At 37.5% G+C, this 21,421-nt stretch overlaps 1 protein-coding gene and 1 long non-coding RNA gene across 2 annotated transcripts; both read left to right on the forward strand.

Annotated features, from left to right (window-relative positions):
- The first annotated feature begins 1,658 nt into the window (after positions 1-1,658).
- On the forward strand, positions 1,659-4,476 carry LOC131349157 (putative C-type lectin domain family 20 member A). The gene is made up of 4 exons (XM_058384573.1): positions 1,659-1,704; positions 2,647-3,033; positions 3,168-3,506; positions 4,250-4,476. The coding sequence occupies exons 1-4, from the start codon at positions 1,668-1,670 to the stop codon at positions 4,474-4,476; spliced, it is 990 nt and encodes a 329-aa protein (XP_058240556.1). The 5' UTR covers positions 1,659-1,667.
- Positions 4,477-11,000: 6,524 nt separating this feature from the next.
- LOC131349024 (uncharacterized) lies at positions 11,001-20,855 on the forward strand. Its single transcript, XR_009204025.1, has 6 exons — positions 11,001-11,456; positions 11,959-11,999; positions 14,689-15,081; positions 15,309-15,651; positions 18,627-18,715; positions 20,553-20,855. It is a non-coding gene; the product is annotated as an uncharacterized LOC131349024 (long non-coding RNA).
- The last annotated feature ends 566 nt before the right edge of the window (positions 20,856-21,421 follow it).

Genomic DNA, 21,421 nt, shown 5'->3' on the forward strand with positions numbered 1-21,421 from the left:
TGAACTGGAGGAGCAACAGATTTATTTATTTAGTTGGTAAAAAAAAAATACTTCCATGTATCATATTACAACAATCATCATGTCCACCATGACAGGAGAAGATCTTCCTATTTGTTCATCTGATTGGGAAGAAGGTGATGAGGTTTATGTGTCAGTTCTTCCAGTTTCCTTTGCTTAAGCAACAGAAGTAATGACTCCAAATCCCAGCTCAGGCTCTCTGACTGCTGGAAATGTGAAAATGTGTACAGTTTTTCACTGACATCAGGATTTAAACTAGTATTTAATTTGCAGCTTTGTTTTGTCTGCAACAAATATGAGACTCTATCTGTGACATTTAGACCTGTGACACTGAATGCTGGTCTTAGATAACACTTCTTTCCCTATGGAAAACAGGAGTCTTTATTGTTATAGTTGCAGACTGCAGCGTGAAGTCTTGATTTGCACATCAGTCCAACACTGGAGAGCAGTGCTACTTTTAATTTGCCAAGAAAATGCATTCAAAGAGTCACAGTGCACTTCTCCTCGCATTGTAAGGTGAAAGAATCTAGACATGTTTGTGGACTTGAAAACATCATGTAGATCTTCCTTTATGATTACAATACTCTGTAAGTATGTTTGTAGAAACATCATTTTGAAATCATTATGCTTAAGACAGCACTACATTTTTCCTCTGTTTTTCCAATGGGTTAGATTTTATCTCCCTGCCCAAAAATGCCTCTTAGTTACAAAGAAGAGGCAGTGATGATCTTGTAAAGCAGCCATGATAATATTGTACATGCTGAATGTTGGATCTGATTTTTGGCACATGGCTATTCCACACTAAAGGAACCCGATGAACTCATTCACTTCCTTTCTTGCTAACGTCTGAGGAAGATGGCTCAGAATTTGGTTTTCTTAAAACAAGGAGTCTGGTGTCTAAGTTAAAGTTAGATAAGTTTTGAGAAATGTGCCAGCAGTGAAGATCCAAAACAGAGTTACTGAAGAAACAGCAGCCTTTGATACATTAAGGTACCTTTAAGGTATGTTTTAATTTTCTTCTTATTTTTAGAATTGACTGAAAGACAATATTCATGCAGCATATAAACCAATTATGAGTGGGTAAGATGTAGCATATTTATTAAAATTCATTGAGTACTATTAAAAAGTACTATAAAGAACTATTATGGAAAGTTTTTTTTATTATTAACAAGCAGTATTGTAAATGTTATTTTATAGATGTTTAAATAAGAATAAATGTGATGTAGTGTTATATGGTGTTTAGTGCTGTTCCCTTTAAAATGGTCAAGTTTTAAGAATAAAATGTTTCTTTTATTTTGACTGAAGCACATATGAGCAAAGACTAGGACTATGGAACATGAACACAGACTAGACAAACATGGCATGGATCAGACATTCCTCAATGATGATAGTTACAACAGACACTGGACCAAGTGCAAGTGTTTTATAGATTAAATACTAGTGCTTCAGTGTCCATAGACATAGTTCAGGTGTTTGTGATGATGTGACTTGGTGTGTATTGTGAAAGTGTGCAGTGATTGATGGATGCTGTAATCCCCCACTGCTATTGGCCCTAACCTTACACTTGATGATGATGTAAAACTTGATTAAACAATCATATCCAAAGGAGAACAAATAATTATTTTTTTCCCTTCAGCTAGCGGTTCATCATGACGCTGAATCTTTTTCTTCTCCTGAATTTTACTGGTGAGTTTATGAATTGATAATCGGGGTTTGAAATTAAACTTTTCTCTCAGCAGCTAATATGGCTACTAAATTTTGAAGACACTGGCCAAAAGAAAAAAACTAACCCGGGCCTTCCGTATGGTAGGCGAGAAACCTACCACTGAGCCACCAGTGCTCTATGAACTCTTAATTTCATATTAATCAAACAAATGCCTCCCATCCTGCCATCTCCTCTCTTCTTCTTTCATCCTCATCCTTTTTGGTGTGCAAATCAATACAGTACAAAGAGCATTAAACAAAACAACAAAACAAACTTGCGGTCTAAAAGAAGTACAATAGGGTCTGCTAAAATTGGAAGATGTTGCGCACACAGTGTTTTTTCTGTTAACCAAATGCTCAAACCCTAGGTAAGTAACACCACATGTTTCTCGAGTCTTCACTATTGCTTCAATGCATATGAACCAGAATGCCTTTATTTGCTGCACAGTGATGGATTTGTTCAAGAAAGCCAGATATGTGTGGTTGTTGTGTAATTAGGCTGAATTTAATACATCATGATGGTTTACATGAACTTCCTCAAGAAATTAATGACTGAACATAATTTATGAAAAGATTTGACAGCATTACCCACCACATTCGATGGGTTAGCAGGTGTTAATTTCAAACCCTGATTATATTTACACAAATTAATATGACGTGTTAACTCTATTTAAATAATTAATTTTACTAAACTGAAGTTTAGTGAAAAGAAGTTGTTATACAATTTAATGAGAAACAATATTAGTGAATACACAAATTTATCATAGAGGTAATAATACACATCATTATTTTATTTCTTAATAAACAAACAAATTATTAAACAATAAATTTATTCTATTGTGCCATTATTAATTGCTTTATCAATAGTCAAATATTCACCAGTTAAAGTTTACTGTGTTTCAAAAAATAAAATGTCACCATCAGGTCTGGTCCCAGTTGCTATCCTGCGAACCATCCTTCACAAATATGACCTGATGATGACACAGGTGAGCTGGCCTGTTGCACAGAATTACTGCAGGGTGACCTACACTGACCTGGCAACAGTCGTAAGTGATAGTGATTGGCTAAGATTTAAGAACGAAGCTGCAAACAAACATCTGGCAGCAAATGCTTGGGTCGGACTGTACAATGATATCAATAGCTGGCGCTGGTCCTTAAACGATCTCCCACTGAAGAATGTCACTTATTCCTGCTGGGTCTCTGGACAGCCTGATAATCTGTATGGAAACGAAGCCTGTGGTATCATTGGTTATTATAATGCATGGTGGGATGTACCATGTGCAGGACTAAGACCTTTCATCTGCTACAATGGTGAGTGAATATCCTGATACTGATTTGATGAGTGTGAGTTTGATCACTGATGTTTCACATTTAAGGTTGTAACTTGGTATCATATGTCCTATAGAGAGAGGCGCTGAGTGAGAGCTGACTCTTTTTTTTCAAAGCAAATTTCAGTGGTACTGCTAGGTTCATTGGCATCACTACTCTTCTGACCTGGCCTCAAGCTCAGGCTTACTGTCGAACACATCACACAGACTTGGCCAGTGCTCTTAACAGTTCAGACAACAACATGTTAGTGCAGATAAGGAATATCCAGGGTGATTCCTGGATTGGGCTCTACAGAGACACATGGAAGTGGTCAGATGGGACAATCGCTTCAAACCTACTATGGTATCCTGGACAACCTGATAATTATGGAGGAGTTGAGAACTGTGCAGTAGTTTATAATGGACTGTTCTATGATGCACCCTGTGCCAACCTGTACTATTTCTTCTGTCATTCCAGTGAGTCTTGTGTTTTCTTGGCTACTGCTACTAATATCAGGTCAATAGTAATTTCAAAAGACTAAAAAAATTATTTATTTATTTGATTCATTTTGTCATATTTTTTACATGAGGTTGTTATAAAAATGAAGTGAAAAATAATGCTGTGTTACTTTATAATAATAAATTATTTTATTTCTGCTTATAAACACATTGTTCTAGAATTCGTTGCAGTGATCAGTGCTTCTGGGTAAACTGTCCATCAGAAATGTAACTCTACAGTGATCCAACCTCCCTTGAGATAATAAAGTAGGACTTAGGTTTAATTGATGAAGACTCATTAAATTATGTAAATGCAGCAGAACTTTAGCTCATAGTCCAGGAGTAATTGATACTACAAGAAGAAGAAAGTGGAGAAAGTTCAAATTAGACTATTGGTTAAAGAAATTAAACTACTGCATGTGTGTGTGTTTATTTCACAGTTACCACTATAAGGAGTCAAACAGTGAGACTGCAGGTGAAGTCTGATGGCAGTGTGTTTGATCCTGCTATGCAGTCATTTATTGTAGACCAGGTGAGTCCCAGGATGTCTCCGAAATTTGAAGAAATGTGTTGTAAAATGCTGTTAGTGTTTCTCACTGCTTAATTACTTGAATTACAGTTATTCTTAAAATTTTGCTCGTTTTATTATTTATCGGCTTCTTTGTGACCTGTTTTCCTTGCCTATTTGGTTTGCATAATTAAATCCTGATTCTCTTCTTTAGATGAAGCAGAAACTAAAAGAAAAAGACAAGTTGGAGAACACCACAGTGACCTGGAGGCTGCAGCCAGATGGAAACATCTTCCACAAGATAAAGGAAGATCTGTAACATCTAAATGCTCACCTCCAAGTCAAACAGATTGTAAACTAACTGAAATTTATTTAACCTACAATATTCACACTTTGCTCAGTAGGGGACATCAGATGACAAGCTTAACCAGAAGTAGATAAATAAACATCTAATTTTATTGTTCTGTTTGTAACACACCCACTTTGACTTTATCTTAATTTTAACACCAGTTTTAATGTTTTATCAAATAATTAATATTTAATGTGTTCAGCTTTGGCTGCATGTGGACAGTGGACACAGTGATAAGGAGAAAGTCAAAGAGGGTCAGTTCAAATACTGGATTTAACACATCAACGTGTGTCGTAGTAAAGAATAATTCCTCTATAAATGATAAAGAAAGTAATAGAACCTGTAAATACACTCTGTGTACTTTGAACAGTCAGATGTAATGCACTTGCTACAATTACTGTTATATTCTTCTACCTCCTATTTAGATATATTTACTTATTTCTTGTATTTTTTCCTGTATTTATAGGATATAAGAATATACATTAATATCTCAATAAACAATTTAAAAATAAACTTTTTGTTTTTGCAATCATTATAGAATAAAGCTTATTATGGTCTGTTATTAATTCAGTAAGACATATTTTCATGTATAAAAGCACAAAAGCAAATAATAATATGCAAATATTAACTACTATACAAATAATGTTCTACATATAACTTTAACTGTAATAATTACTTTGACCACAAGTCGACAGATCAATCAGTAACACAAACAGAAGTGCTATACTGGAGGAGCTACAGATCCAAACATCAGATTTCTTAAATTAGTAAAAATATACTTCCATGTAGCCACATGCAATTAAAATCATATCACAACAATCATTATGTCCACCATGACAGGTGAAAATCCTACTACTTGTTCATCTATTTTGGAAGCAGGTGATGAAACAGCACTGACTTTGTGGTGTCTAATTTTTATTGTTTTATTGGAGCATGTAATTGCTCAAAGGTCAGAATGTTATTTTGTTGTGTCTTGGCTCTGTCTGACTTTTCAAAAGTTACTGGCCTGGTTAGTTGCAAACATCTGGGAGCTACACAATAAATGACTCCAAATCCCAGCTCAGGCATTCTGACTGCTGGAAGTCTGGAAGTGTGTACAGTTTTCACTGACGTTAGGATTTAATCTTAATTAAATTTACAGCTTTGTTTGATATGAGACTTTCTGTGAGATTTCAACCATTGTCACTGAATGCTGATCTCGGGTTACATTACATTTCCTAGGGAAATCAGGAGTCTTTGTTTTTTTAGTTGTAGTCTACAATGCAAAGGCTTGATTTACACATTAATCCAGCACTGAAGAGTTGGATTAATGTGTAATGTTTTTATTTGCCAAGTAAATGCATTCAAATAGTCACAGTGCACTTTTCCTCTATCATTGAAAGCTGTGTAAGAACTTAGTCCTGACCTGTTTCTGGCCTTTATCACATCATGTACACTACTGTTCAAAAGTTTGGAATCACTTAGAAATGTCCTTGTTTTCCAAAGAAAAATCCATTTTTATCCATTTCAAAAACATTAAATTAATTAGACGATTTTTGAAGAAACATCTACAGTGTCACAGAGAGGCCTATTATCAGGAAATACAAGTCCTTTGGTTAAATCTCATGTTATGTTTGCTAAACCAAGTTAATCATTTTATGATGCTAATTGGTTAAAGAATAACCCTTTTACAATTATGCTAGATGAGTTGAAAACTGTTGTGGTGATTAAGGGAGCAATAAAAGTAGTCTTCTTTATTTTAGTTCAGTATCTGAAGCATCAGGAGTTGTGAGTTTGTTTACAGTATCAAAATAGCCAGAAAGAAAGAACTTCCTTTGTTTTCATAGTAAGAACTTATTTTAACATGATGTGAACTACTGCTTTCATAGAACAGTGCAAACTGGTTCTAACCAGAAGAGGAAAGGAGTAGAAGGGAGGCCCTGGTGCACAACTGGAAAACAAAGAAATCCCAAACATTTGAATGGTACAGGATAGGTCTTACTTTATGATTACAATATTCTGTGGCTCATATGTAGATCCATCAGTTTTAAATAATTATGATTAAGATGCCTCTACATTTTCCTCTGGTTTCCCAATGGGTTACATTTTATATCACAACCCAAAAATGCTGCCCCATAGTTATCAAAAAGAGGCAGTGATGATTTTATAAAGCAGTTATGATAATATTATACATGCTGAATGTTGGATCTGATTATTGGCACATGGCTATTCCACACTAAAAGAAAACTGATGAACTCCTTCACGTCCTTTCAGTGCTGAAATCTGAGGAAGATGGGTCAGGATTTGGTTTTGTTGAAACAAGTTGTCTGATAGGTAAGTGAAAGTTAAAGCAACATGGAAATCAGTCTGCATGACGTGCCGGAATCTTTCCAGGATTAAAAGGACAGATGAAGTAAACAGATAAGAATTGAGAGAGTTGTGAAGCAGTGAAGATCTAAAACAGAGCTACTGAAGAAACACCAACCTTCAGATTTTCATATTACAGGTATGTTTTAATGTTCTACTTATTGTTAGAATTGACTGAAAGATAAACATTTAACAAGATGAGTTAAATAATTTTAATGAGTTTATTTTATAATCCAATAAAATAGAACAAATAAGATTTTACAAATAAATAAAATTAAATGATTAATTAACAAAGAGCTATTTATAGATAGATAGATACTGTACATCATAGACTACACCCCCCACCCATTCCTGGTTCCCCCAAACACACATCTGCCACAAAGAACACAGCCAATGCTGGTGAGGGGGATGGCTGGATAAAACCCTGCTGTGGTGCCTCCTCAATATACTCCTCTGCAGCTCTCTTCTTCAGCAGCAGAATTGAAATAAACTTCTCCAAGGGGCAACTTAGTATCTGGTAGTAGCTCAGAATTCCCACCACATATTTGGTTTAGATTTTATTTAAAAATAATATGTATAAAGGTAAAATTAATCCAAGCTTAAACAGGAGACTTACAAATTATGCATAGTTACAAAAAGTAAATACTTTGTTATGGGGATGGGCTCTGTACAGTTTGAAAAAGAGTTCTGAGCAGGGATTGTCATATTTTGTGTTGTGAGTTCTTCATTAACCAGACCGGGTTTACTTAAAAGGAAACTCTTTATTACTTAAACTTCAGTGGTAATTCTAACAGCCATTGTTGTCATGCTACCGCTAGCTCCTCAGATGTACACACATATACTGCGCATGTTCTAACAACTCCGGCAGCTCTTAAAGGGCACAACACCTTTAGGCCTATATCATTACATCTCCCTTTTCTTTTAAAATAAAAGCTTTGGACTTTTATGAACACAACTGCATATTATTATTTTTTTAAACTCTTCTTGACCCTTAATCATATTCGCAACTATTTCTTTTATAACCACATATAACACATCACACTCATTTTTAGTCTTATCAACATATATAACAAACAATAGTAAACTTTATCAGATATGACTGCATAATAATACAACTAATATTGTGCAAATTAAATTTGTTCAATGAGTCTCTCTGGTGGTTTTGCATGCCTTGATGATCTCCTGAGGGTTGGTTCATGGCCCTGAGATGACACTTCAGGTGAAACTTTCTCAAGTGTATGCTGTGGTTGTTCAGTAGCATCAGCTTGCCCCATAAGATCATGACGATTCCTTCTCAGAACAGCTCCGTCTTCTGTTTGTATGGCATAAGATCTTGGCTGGACCTTACCGAGAACCGTCGCTTTCTGTTTCCATGTGTTTGTTTTGTCTTTGATTCTCACCTGGTCTCCAGTGTGAAGTTCAGGTAGTATCTGTGTTCCTCTGTCATAATAGAACTTCTGCTTTGCTTTTTTCTGTTCCTTGAATCTCCTTACCACCTCTCCTTCCTGTGTTTTCAACAGGTCCTCTTGGATAGGTAGGTTTGATCTCAGATGTCGTCCCATGAGAAGGTGTGCTGGAGACCTACCACATTCCAGTGGTGTTGAGTGGTATACAAGCAAGCTCTGGTAAAAATCAGCTCCACTGTCCTTTGCTTTGTACAGGAGTCTTTTCACAGTCTTTTCTTTTTGAACTGACTTTTCCACTAGGCCATTTGATTGCGGAAAGTGAGGACTTGATGTTGTGTGTATAAAGTTCCATTCTTCAGTGAAACATTTAAATGACATGTTGACAAACTGTGGCCCATTGTCAGTGAACACCTCATTTGGTACACCATGTCTGGAGAATATGGCTTTCATAGACGTTATCACCGCCTCTGCTGTTGTAATCTGCAGTTTACAGACCTCTGGGTACAGTGAGTAATAGTCCATCACTACTATGTAGTCTTTTCCATCACAAACAGGTCCGCGCCTAGCTTCTGGTAAGGTCTCTCCCGCACTGGGTGTGGCTTGTTTTGTCTTGTTTGTGGCTTGGATTGTTAGCTCGGTACTTCATGCATATCATGTAATTTGATATTTCGTTTGTCACATCTTGATTCATCCTCGGCCAGTACATCACTTCACGTGCTCTTTTCTTGCATTTTTCAATCCCAGGATGTCCTCTGTGGATTTTCTCCAGCATTTCTTTTCTTAGACTTTTTGGGATGACTATTTTGTTTCCTTTCTCTATCTGAGCGTATCGTTCCTCTGCGTCATTCAATGAGCGAGATGCATATGCGATTGGTTGCCAGTTCTCAAACTTCTGTAAAAGAACAGCTCCTAGATCCTTTTGTGATGCATCTGATGAGATTTTGAGGGGTTTTGCTGGGTCATTAAACTTCAGAACAGGTTCTTTTGTGAGCGCTGATTTCAGGTCACTCCATGACTTCTCATGCTCATGTTTCCATTCCCACTCTGTCTTTTTCTCTGTTAACTGTCTCAAAGGCGCCATCCTCTCTGAGAGGTTTGGTATGAACTTTCCCATATATTTTATCATTCCATTAAACCTCTGTACATCCTATTTGAACTGTGGTCTTGGCATATTTTCAATTTTCAGACAACTTCCTTGGATCAGGTCTGATGCCCTCACTGCTCAGGATGTCTCCAACAAATGTCAGTTCTTTCACACCAAGTTGACATTTCTCTTTGTTTAGTTTTAAGTTTGCTTTTCTTGTCGCTTCCAGAACATTTTTTAGTCTCTCATCATGTTCGGTTTTTGTACTTCCCCATATGATGTCATCCATTGACGTATCTACACCATCTAGGTGCTCATAGATCATGTGAACTGTCTTGTGATGTACCGCAGGGGCAGAAGCAATGCCAAATGGTAAACATAGAAATCTGTACCTGCCGTATGAGGTGTTGAACGTGCACAGCTTGGAACTCGCTTCATCCAGCCTCAGTTGCCAGAACCTTGGCAATGCATCAAGCTTGCTGAAATATTGTGCATTTGCAAACGGCGACATTATTTCCTCTCTTGTAGGTAACTTAAGGTGTTCTCTTCTGATTGCTCTATTGAGATCACATGGATCCATGCAGACCCTGGGTTTTCCGTTCTTTTTCTCCACAATCACCAGAGAACTGACCCATTCTGTCGGCTCATTGATCCTCTTGATCACTTCCAGGCCTTCCATGCTATCTAGCTCTGCTTTCAGCGGCTTTTGGAGAGTGAACTTCTACAAGGGTGAATAACAGGTGGTACACTTTTATCAACTCTGATAGTGTGCTTTCCAGGAAGACAGCCTAATCCTTGAAACAGGTCACTGTATTCTGCCATGAGATCATCATAGTCAGTTTCTTTTTCAGCATCAACTATGTACACTCTTCATAGCAGGTTAAGTCTCACACAGGCAGCTAAACCTAGTACAGCCTGCACATCTTTGGTCACTACAATGAATGCTAGTGTGTGCTGTCTGTTCTTGTGGGTCACATTCACAATGCACATTCACAACACATACACCTTTAGGCCTATATCATTACAGGGACCATTATCGAAGTAGAAAAAAAATCCAAAGTGCTAGAGGCCAAGAAGCAACTCCAACAATGGTGGTGAGAGCAGGGCATGAACCCAGGAGTTCAACCACTATGCTCAGACATTATCCATTGAGGCAAGTGAGAGGGAAGGAAGTATGTTGAAGCAGAGCAGCGAGCTGCTGACACACACTAAAATGAAAATAACAAAACAGCAGGGCACAAACTAAGGGGGTTCTACATCACACTAACCACTGCTCTATCTCCTGCCCAAAAGTTCAACTTATTTAAATCATCTGTGAATGTCAAAATGAAAGTCAGTCACGTGATATGTAAATTCGCTCCATACACAAGTCTCTCAATATTCGAGAAGAGTTACTTTCAATTAGCATTCACACTGATGTTTAAAGTTTTACTCAATCCAAAACCCTAGACTGCTGTTAGAAGGTAAATTCCTGCTGATACCAGTGCCCTGGTACCTCATGACTGGGTCCCACAATTTATGTCTTACACTTTGACCCTTCCATGAAAGCCTCCCACAGCAAATATCAGGCACCATCTTGAATCTGACTGGTGTTGATACCCTGGACCAGATGTGCTTCGAACTCTCTGATCCACCCATCAACCAAATTCCTTTCCAGTGCTACAAATAGTGCCAAAGTGAAAAAAAATTGGTACACAGTTTGTTAAATTTTCTTTGTTTTGAATGTATCTTATTTGTTGGTTTCTGTTTAGAGCTAAGAAAACTGAGTTTTCAAATTTTATTGCCGTTTGATCTCATATAAACAAAGACACCTGTGTCTTACGTCATTGGAAATGGAAATTAACCTTAGTCAAATAGTCACAATACGTGTATTGAAGACACTCTCTTACATATCCGTGGCATAAAATGGAAATAATAAGGAACAACAAAGTTTTTTATTTTATTTTATTATTTTTAATCTCATAAGTGTAATTTGCAGTTATTTATAGTAATTCCTATAATGCAGTTTGTTTGTGACTTTCCTTATGTGGCCAAAAGTTCAACTTATTTGAATAAGCTAAGAACTTCAAAATGGAAATTAGTCACTTGTCACTTGTGACATAAATTGTGACCGTCCTTGTGTCTCCCATTCCCAAAACACAGAGCTACATTCTAGGGAATTAAACCAGTTAAAGTACATAAACCTGGAACCTAAGTTTTTGAATAATTATCATCAGATTTCCAGGTTCATTTTAAGGTAAGAGATTTTGCTGGATTTAAATTATATACATTCATTTTTTCAAATCAAATATTTTTTTGGATATAACTTAATATTACTCTCATATTTAAATAAATAAATAAATAAATAAATAAATAAATAAATAAATAAATAAATAAATAAATAAATAAATGGAAAAACATAAAAATAATAAAAATGTTTTTTGTATTTTGCACTGTTTGTGGAAGTGTGAAAGTGTGACTATATAAAGAATCTTTCATTAATAGTTTTTTAGTAATATTTTGCCTGTGAAATTTATTTGAAATATTTGGCAGAAAATTCACTCCATAGTGAAGTGCCATTGTCAGTGAAAATGTGAAGCCTTTGTGTACTGTAAATTATCATTTTGGGTAGATGTTTATCAGCATGATTTGGAAACACTGACACTGAACTGCTCAACAGCAAGTGATAGACAGATTATTTTTAAATATGATAGTTTGTCTGATTTAACATATAATACATATTTCTTTTGACTCCGCAGCAACATCATGAAGCAGACACATTTACTCCTTTGTCTAACTAGTGAGTGTCAGTTTTTGTTTATGAATAATTTATTAAAGAAACTTTTTGGGGTTTCTATGACAATACCAGTTTTAACACACACACACACACACACACACACACACAGCAATTGCCTTTCCATTCTGAAAGTGTCTTGTATCATTCAGACAACACAAAATACTAGGAATTAAAAACAAAAATGTTTTTTATTTGTTTAATTTACTCAGATGTTTGTGCTCTCACAAAAATCTCAAGAAGAGCTTAATACATAATAATAATAATAGCTTTGGGGCTTGATAAAAGTCTCTATTGATTGGTCCGCTGCTTCTCAACTGACCACCCTTCTGTAGCCAAACAATAAGAGGTGGATAACGTCACTGACGCATGACTCTGCCGTTATGTTGTGTTGTGTTGTGCCATAATGTTTCAACCTGTCTTGAGCAAGTGAAGAGGTGGGCGATTCCATGCAGCTGCATGCAATCTATATAAATTTATCTTGGACATTTGATTGCTACGCTTAATGATTCTTATATGTTTGTATATAGTAGTATCATGTCAAATGACCTGGTAGTACGCTAAATAGTATTTCAGTGAACTGGACATGTTCCTCATTATACCATCATTAGCATCATAGCCTACCGTTATTATTGCTCAAACAGTAGAGTCCACAAGCTCAGGTCAGTCAGATGCAGGGTCAGGGGAAGCAGGATCACAGATGGACACATTCAAGCACTGATCAGAACATGGCCCAATTCATGCTGGTGATACAATGAAGCATTAATAACCCAATGCAATGTTTTCAAGGTGACAGTAATTAAAAGCTAAATTTGTTTAGCTTGATAGTGTTTTTTAAATACACAGTATATCTAAAGATCTGCTGTATTTTGCTTTATGACATTTTACTCCTTATTATTAGATTATTTCTTCACCATTTTATGACATTTTACTCCTTATTATTAGATTATTTCTTCACCATTTTATGACAGCCTGTGGAAAAAGAAGAATAAACATTGATTCCAGGTCAAAAGGAAAGACAAAAGAGTTTTGAGTCAGTGTCTGAATATTCAGGGCTGCCATTACAGTAGTGTTCTTGCTGGTACTATATGTACTTGATTGGATTCTAAACTACATTTTTTTCTGCATAATGTTATTGATTCCACATTTTTATTTCTGCACATTGCAGTAGTTTTATTGCTGCAGTTAACCCTAACTCTATGTCGAGGGCTGTTACTACTATAGTTCTGTCCTATGTTTAAAAAAAGAAAATAAAGTTTTATTAAAGCAGTGGTGTTTTATTTTAATGCCAGAGAGTGAGAGAGAGCTGTTCATTGATATTATAACAATGGCTTCTTGTCTGAGTCAATAAAATATTGAAAAACTGTCAACTCAAACTAACAATTTAAACTTTAATTCATTTTATAATATAATCTCATCCATCTACTCTAGAAAGAAAGCAATGTCATTAACTTCATCCACACTGTGAAGCTCCTACATGCATAAAAACAACTGGAACATTTAAGATGCACTTTAAACAAATTACAACTGACTCTTTGCACAACCAAGGCAGCTAACTGTAACATAAAAAATCCTAAGATAAGTTATATATTGATTGCATTTAGCTGTGCAGAATCGTCTATCTTCTCACTTGCTCAGGACAGGCTATCTACTTCTTGATGATTGGCTAGAAAAGGGCTGTAGGTTGAGAACCAGTGGACTAATCAATAAAGACTTTTACCCTGCCACTTATTTGCATAAAGCTCTACTTGTGATTTTTGGAATTGCAAACAAGCAACTTTGAAATGAGAGCAAAGAAAATTGAAGGGTGAAAAAAAAGAAAGAAAGAAATTATGAGCAAAACATTGCAGAGAGAGCAAGCATCCGAGTAAATTATGCAAGGAAAATACAATTTTGTTTTTAATTCCTATAATTTATTTTGTTGTTATTTTTAGTTTTGTTGTAATTTAATATTACACAATACATTATTACACATTTACTGCCATCCAGAGTTGCATTAATTTCTCGCCAAGATCCTGTATATATTATGGGAGGATCGGAGCACTGTGTAGTCTTTTTTAGCACATCTGAAAGTCAATGGATTTAAGGCATACACTCTGTAGTGGCCAATTAATGTGTGAAAACAATGTCTTATGCTCCCTTAACCACTCGTTCGTAATTTGAACCCGATGAATCCTGGCATTCTGGAATATGGAATATATTCAGTATATTTAAGTAGTCAGCTGACATCATTTTATTTTTAAAGATAACATGAACTTGCCTGACCTACTGAATTAAGCACAGATCATAGCTCTGCCCCCACAGGCTACTATAGGCATGATGAGTGCATCTGGGCTCATCAGACCATATGATGTTACAGTAAACATATACATAAAAATATGACAAAAATACACTGTTTTGCTAATTTAAGAATATATTAATTTACATTTTAAACTGTTATTTTTGTTCTGGATTTGCATAAGGCCTGCAGATCCGAAATACACAACTGACAATAAAATGAAATCATGTAAATGTTCACTTTTCTGTCTTTTTAGTTTGATCTGGATGATTAAATTATTATTTCTAATTTTATCAATGCCACAGACTGAACAACAAGACATAATTTACCAAATTATGCTATTAAATTTACCAATACAAATTTACTATAATGTAAATATCTTAATATACTGTTACTGCTATAAAATGTCACCAACAGGTTTATTCCCAGTTGCTATCTCAATCCTTGAAGACATCCTACACAAATATGACCTGATCATGACACCGAAGTCATGGCCAGATGCACAGAATTACTGCAGGACAATGTACACTGACCTGTCAACAGTCATAAGTGATAGTGATTGGCTAAGATTGAACAAAGAAGCAGCAAGCAAAGGTCTGGCAGCATCAGCCTGGGTCGGAGTATATGATGATTATACTAGCTGGTGCTGGTCCCTAAATGACCTTCGACTGAAGGATGTCCGTTATACAAGTTGGAATAGTGGACAGCCTAATAACGCTTTGTCAATAGAAGCATGTGTTATGTTATCTACATCTGGTAAATGGTTTGATACATATTGCAAATTTCTTAGAGCCTTCATATGCTACAATGGTGAGTCAATATCCTGACTTTAATTTGCTTGATTTTGGACTAATGGCTGCTTTTTAAAATGATTTAGGACCTTACTATTTTAAGGTTGCTACCTTGTAAGTATAAGAAAACAAAATATTTCAATTATTGAACTGCAAACAGTAATGAATGTTTTATTGGGATCAAATTTTTTGGAAGGAGATGCAAACAGTGTTTACAATTTTATATTCATTCTTCCTGTTTCACAGATAGTTTCAGCGGCGCTGACAAGTTCATTGGCATCAAAAGTCTAGTGACCTGGCCTGAAGCTCAGGCTTACTGCCGAACATATCACACAGACTTGGCCAGCTCTCTTAACAGCTCGGACCAAATCATCTTAACACAGATAAGAAATATCCAGGGTGACTCCTGGGTTGGCCTATACAGAGATACTTGGAAGTGGTCGGATGGCACCACCAATTTAAAGTTTGCTTGGGCTACTGGACAACCAGATAATTCTGAGAGAATTATGGGGTCCTGTGGATCAGTTAATAACGGATTTTTTCGGTGATGAACCTTGCACCAACCTGCACTATTTCTTCTGTCACACCAGTGAGTATTTAGGACACAATTTTGTGGTGCAAAAGTCAATATTAATTTAATTATTTTACCACACTTAAACAAATAAGTGTTTTCTGTTCCATAAACGTATTTGCATTCTTATACATATACAAGTTCATCTCAAAATATTTGTATATCAGGGGAACACAATTTAATTAAATTATTGAATCTTTCATATATTTTAGATTTATTACTCATCAACTGAAATATTTCAAGCCTTTATTTCCTTTTAATTTAGATAATTACGGCTTACGACTCATGGATCTGTGTGTTGGATCTGTGTATTGCTGCACAGTCATGAGTCAGCAGAGTGACCAGCAGTGGACTGAGCACACAGCCCTGAGGAGCTCTAGTGTTCAGTGTGGTGGTGCTGGAGATACTGCTCCCGATCCGGACTGACTGAGGTCTCCCAGTCAGGAAATCCAGGATCCAGTTGCAGAGAGGGGTGTTCAGGCCCAGCAGACTCAGCTTCTCAATCAGCTGCTGAGGGATGATTGTGTTGAATGCTGAACTGAAATCTATGAACAGCATTCAAACGTAGGAGTCCTTACAGTCCAGGTGTGTGAGGGCCAGATGGAGGGTTGTGGTGATGGCGTCGTCCGTGGAACGGTTAGGATGATACGCAAACTGCAAGGGGTCCAGCGAGGGTGGTAGCTGTGACTTGACAAGCCTCTCAAAGCATTTCCTCACGATTGGTGTGAGTGCGATGGGACAATAATCACTGAGGCAAGAAACCGTAGACTTCTTTGGCACAGGGACGATGGTCGTTGTCTTGAGGCACATTGGGATGAAGGAGCTGCTCAGCGACATGTTGAAGATGTCAGTGAAGACATCTGCTAGCTGCTCTGCACACTCCCTGAGAACTCTGCCAGGAATGTTGTCTGGTCCAGCAGACTTCCGTGGGTTAACTCTGCATAGAGTTCTCCTCACGTCAGCCGTGGTGAGACAGAGCACTGGGTCATTAGGAGGAGGGATGGTCTTCCTTGGTGTTGTGTTGTTCCGTGCCTCAAACCAAGCGTAGAAGTCGTTCAGCGCGTCTGGAAGGAAGGCGTAACTGTCACAGGTAGGTGAAGTTGTCCTGTAGTTGGTGATCGCCTGGATGCCCTGCCTGGAAGTGGCCGTGGATTCTCTGGGCGTGTGCACGCTTCGCCTCTTTGATCACTCAGGACAGTTTGGCCCTTGCTATTTTTAAGGCCGCCCTGTCCCCTGATCTGAAGGCAGAGTCTCTCGACTTCAGGAGAGCATGCTCTTTCGCAGTCATCCATGGCTTCTGATTGGAGCGTGTGGTGATGGTCTTGGAGACGGCCACATCATCGATGCATTTCCTGATGTAGCCGTTCACTGATGCCGTGTACTCCTCCAAGTCAATAGAGTCGCCGATGGTTGCAGCCTCCCTAAACATGTCCCAGTCAGTGCACTCGAAACAGTCATGAAGGATGGCTCCTGCTGGCCAGGTTTTAACCTGTTTCTGAACCGGTTTAGAGCATCTGACGAGTGGCCTGTATGCTGGAATCAACATAACAGAGATGTGGTCTGAGTAGCCGAGGTGGGGGCGGGGCTCCACACGATACTTGTAAATGGGGAGCAGGTGTGTTAAATTTGGTGTTATCACTCTTACACTCTCTCATACTGGTCACCGGAAGTTCAACATGGCACCTCATGGCAAAGAACTCTCTGAGGATCTGAAAAAAAGAATTGTTGCTCTACATAAAGATGGCCTAGACTATAAGAAGATTGCCAAGACCCTGAAACTGAGCTGCATCATGGTGGGCAAGACCATACGATGGTTTTACAGGACAGGTTCCACTCAGAACAGGCCTCACCATGGTCCACCAAAGAAGTTGAGTGCACATGCTCAGCGTCATATCCGGAGGTTGTCTTTGGGAAATAGACGTATGAGTGCTGCCAGCATTGCAGAGGTTGAAGGGGTGGGGGGTCAGCCTGTCCGTGCTTAGACCATACGCCGCACACTGCATCAAATTGGTCTGCATGGCTGTCGTCCGAGAAGGAAGCATCTACTAAAGATGATGCACAAGAAAGCCAACATACAGTTTGCTGAAGATAAGCAGACTAAGGACATTAACCAATTAGATTTCGAATTGGCATCACTGGGGCCATCTAGCAGGCATACGATTACGTCAGCAATTTCCCGTCCTTTGATTGGATAACTGGAGTAGTCAGAGGCAGTGACCCACCCATATACATTCTTTCTACATTTGCTGCGTCTCATTTCGGATGCTGCGTCTTCCGGAGATTGCAGTTTGCTGCATACGGCATCAAGAATGTCTTTTTTGAGAAAAGTAACCGTAATAAAATGGACTATTCCTTGTAAGGTGGGAAATACTGTAGACTAATTTCTTTTTTACTATTTAACGGTTGATTAGTATCTATTGCCGTGGCATCCAGGGCTGATTCTAGAATTTTCATTTAAGGGGGGGCTCAGCGCCCAATGAGGATATAATAATAAAAAATAAATAAATGAATAAATAAATAAAATAAAGTTTTAACTAACAGGGTAGGATGGTAAACTTATTGCAGCATTCCACTGTATTGCACAGATGTGTATAACATTTGAGTACTTAACAAGCCAAAAACGAGTCTTCCTGATCACACACACACACACACTCACACTCACACACACACACACACACACACTTGTCCTCTGATCCTCGCTCTGCGACGCCGCGGTCTGCGGATTGAAGAACGCGCTGAAAGACGGGGAGGAGCCGAAGTCTACCGCTGTTTTCACATGAAATTTAAAGGGGACTGAGGAGATCACCAATTTGTGTACAGTTTATGGAGAATTGCAGAATTTTAGGAGGGCCTAGTGATGCCCATGGTGGCATCATAATGATGGTATAGAGGTGGATTAATTCAGGAAGGACAGAAGTGAAGGCCTAGGTGTGAAATGCACGGCCCGCCAGTGCTATATATATATAATGTGTGTGTGTGTGTGTTTTCCACAGTTCCACCAATGAGGACTTACATAAAATTGCAGTTGAAGTCTAATGGAAATGTGTTTGATCCTGCTCTGCAGTCATCTATTTTAGAACTGGTGAGTCACAGAATGTCACTGAAATTGTGTTAAGATACCTAATGCATTTCGTACTTTTCACCACCTCAAATATCTGTTATATTCAAGGAGTTTGCTCCTTTTTGCTTGCTATATTTATGTTCTTGGTGTCCATATGTGGGAGTTTTATGAAAGACAGCAGCTTACACTACAAATCCTGAGACACAAAATGTAGTAAATAATCAGTAGCAGAGTCGGCCACAGACAACCAGTCCAACCAGGCTAACAACACAAAATCGTGATCCAAAAGGCGAGAAGTAAAAGGCACAATGGTCAATAAGGTGAAAACATACAGCATAGAGAGTAGAATGCTTTGTTTGGCAAGCAAACAGACAATACATAACAACGACGCGTTTCAAACACATGGTGTAAATACGGGGAAACAGGAAATGACCAGATAGAAAGTGACATAATCAGTATTCGGTTGAGGGCTCCCTCTGGCGGTTGTTAAGATGCACTGCCATTGTTGTTTTAAGTCCTATAGCATAGTCTTCTACCCATCTACTCACTGACAGTTTAATTTCAATTCCAGATAAACCTAGGCTAAATAATTGTTCATGCAGAATGTCAAACAGTCTGTATGAGGTTAATGCAAATCAACACCATTTTCATTTTGTGCAATAAAAGTTTTGTCCACAAGGTGGAAGCAGAGTCAAGGCAAATAATGAACTGTTTAGATGAAGACTGGAACAACACTGGGGTGGTTTTCCCAAAATGTTTGTAATGCTAGATAGTCCCTTATCTCACTCATAAGAAAGTTCTTTAATTAATGAATGTTTCCAAACAAAATTAAACTAAATTTAACTTCTTTAACTTTTATTTGTCACTTGTCATTTATAAGGCTCATTAAGAGTTTAATTTCAAATTTCATTTTTTTATGCAGGAGTAAATATATGCTACAGAAATAAAAACTAATGAACGTGAAGCTGAAAAAGGTCAAGCTTGTCAATAACCTGATGCTTTCATGGAAGGGGCTTTATATTAAAAGTGGAACAATCTAAAAGCATGCTGAAATTACTCTGCACAGCCATGTACATGAAATACTAGGTGGTTAAGTGCAAAAAAGTTTACATGCTCAACTCGCCAAGCAGTGCAGAGAAGATTACAGGCAAACCAAAATCAAGACACTTTCATACAATATGAAGCAACAATATCAAGTTTCCTGGGCAGATTGGGTGCACCACATCTTCTGGGACTTTCCTAACAATAACTATGGATGACCAAGAAAGTTCTAAGACCATAACACAGCCTTCATTACAGACAACAAATACTGTACAATGCTCCCAGGTATAACCTGATGGAAGTCAAATCAGCTCAACGATGCAGATCCCTGCTGTGTATGGCAAGGCATCTAAAACATCATGAATTACAAAGGCAGTAATGAAACTTGACACACTTGCTATCATCTGTTTACCGATCTGGGATGTGCTACTTGAGCATCAGGGCACAACCCCAAAGTTACCACCACACTCAGCTCAGCCCTACCTAGTGTACCTAGAACTCAAACTCTACCTCATCCCCAGAGTCTGTTCTCTACTCACCCCACCCCAACTCCCACCCCGAATCACAACACACCCTGGACAAGTGCAGAACCTTCTGACAGTTTTCAGCTGTACAACAGTTCAGATAAAAACATATACAATACATTAACCTGTATGTTAATACATGGTTAATAAGCTTTTTTTCAGAAACAAACTGCTGCTAGTCCATAATCACAATAAGTTCTTTTAAAGTTAAATATACATTATGAGTTGTTGTTATAGCAAAAAAAAGTGCTTCTATTGGTATTGGGTTATTAATCCCTGACTCTGTTCTTTAGATTAAGCAAAAACTTGAACAAAGGGGAATGCTGGAGGCCACCAAAGTGACCTGGAGGGTGCAGCCAGATGGGAACATCTTTCACAAGAAAAAAGCACCACCTGTAATATCTGAATGCTTAACTGGTGTTTAACAGAACTGTTCATTTAAAGCTTAAATAATTTCTATAAAACCTATAATAATCAAAACATTTTTAGCAGTGTAAATTTTTACACTACAATATACCTGTAAAATGCATACAACAACTATATGGATGTGCTGCAATCTTTCCAGAGGCTGTAGAGGTCTTATTTAAACTGTACTAGAGATTTGTAAACCAAACAAAGCATTATAAACATTGTTCTTTGTTTATATCAAACGCTCATATATTGTGTGCATAATGATAATATTCTAAGTTCATTTTACTGCCTATATTATTAAGACTTTATTTATTGAGAAATAACTCCAGAATGTCATACAGTTTGTATGTGGTTAATGCAAATCAACATAATTTTCATTTTGTGCAATATAAGATTTGTCCACAAGGTGGAAGCAGAGTCAATGCAAATAATGAACTGATTCGATGAAGACTGGAAGAACACTGGGGTGGTTTTCCCAGAATGTTTGTATCTCATTCTTAAGAATTTTCTGTAATTAATGAATGTTTCAAAATAAGTGTTGTTCCAAGATTTTCACCTAATTATTTTCACCTGTTTTCTTGTGTGTTGCGTTCTCAGTGCAAAGTATCAGTGTTGTTTCCATATGCATTTGCTATACCAAGCCCTGTTTCCTGTTTCTTGTTTTGCCACAGCCCTTGCTCATTTGATATTTTTTCTTGTGTCTTTGACCTCAGTTTCTGTTCCCTTAATTCCGTGTTCACTCCCATGCCTA

Source organism: Hemibagrus wyckioides, linkage group LG29 (assembly GCF_019097595.1).
Source record: "Hemibagrus wyckioides isolate EC202008001 linkage group LG29, SWU_Hwy_1.0, whole genome shotgun sequence".
NCBI classification, from domain to species: domain Eukaryota; kingdom Metazoa; phylum Chordata; class Actinopteri; order Siluriformes; family Bagridae; genus Hemibagrus; species Hemibagrus wyckioides.

Coding starts and splice junctions, on each gene's coding strand:
- LOC131349157 (XM_058384573.1), top strand. CDS start 1,668: ATGACGCTGAATCTTTTTCTTCTCCTGAATTTTACTG. Junction 1,705..2,646: donor TCTTCTCCTGAATTTTACTG/GTGAGTTTATGA, acceptor TGTCACCATCAG/GTCTGGTCCCAGTTGCTATC. Junction 3,034..3,167: donor ACCTTTCATCTGCTACAATG/GTGAGTGAATAT, acceptor TTTTTTTCAAAG/CAAATTTCAGTGGTACTGCT.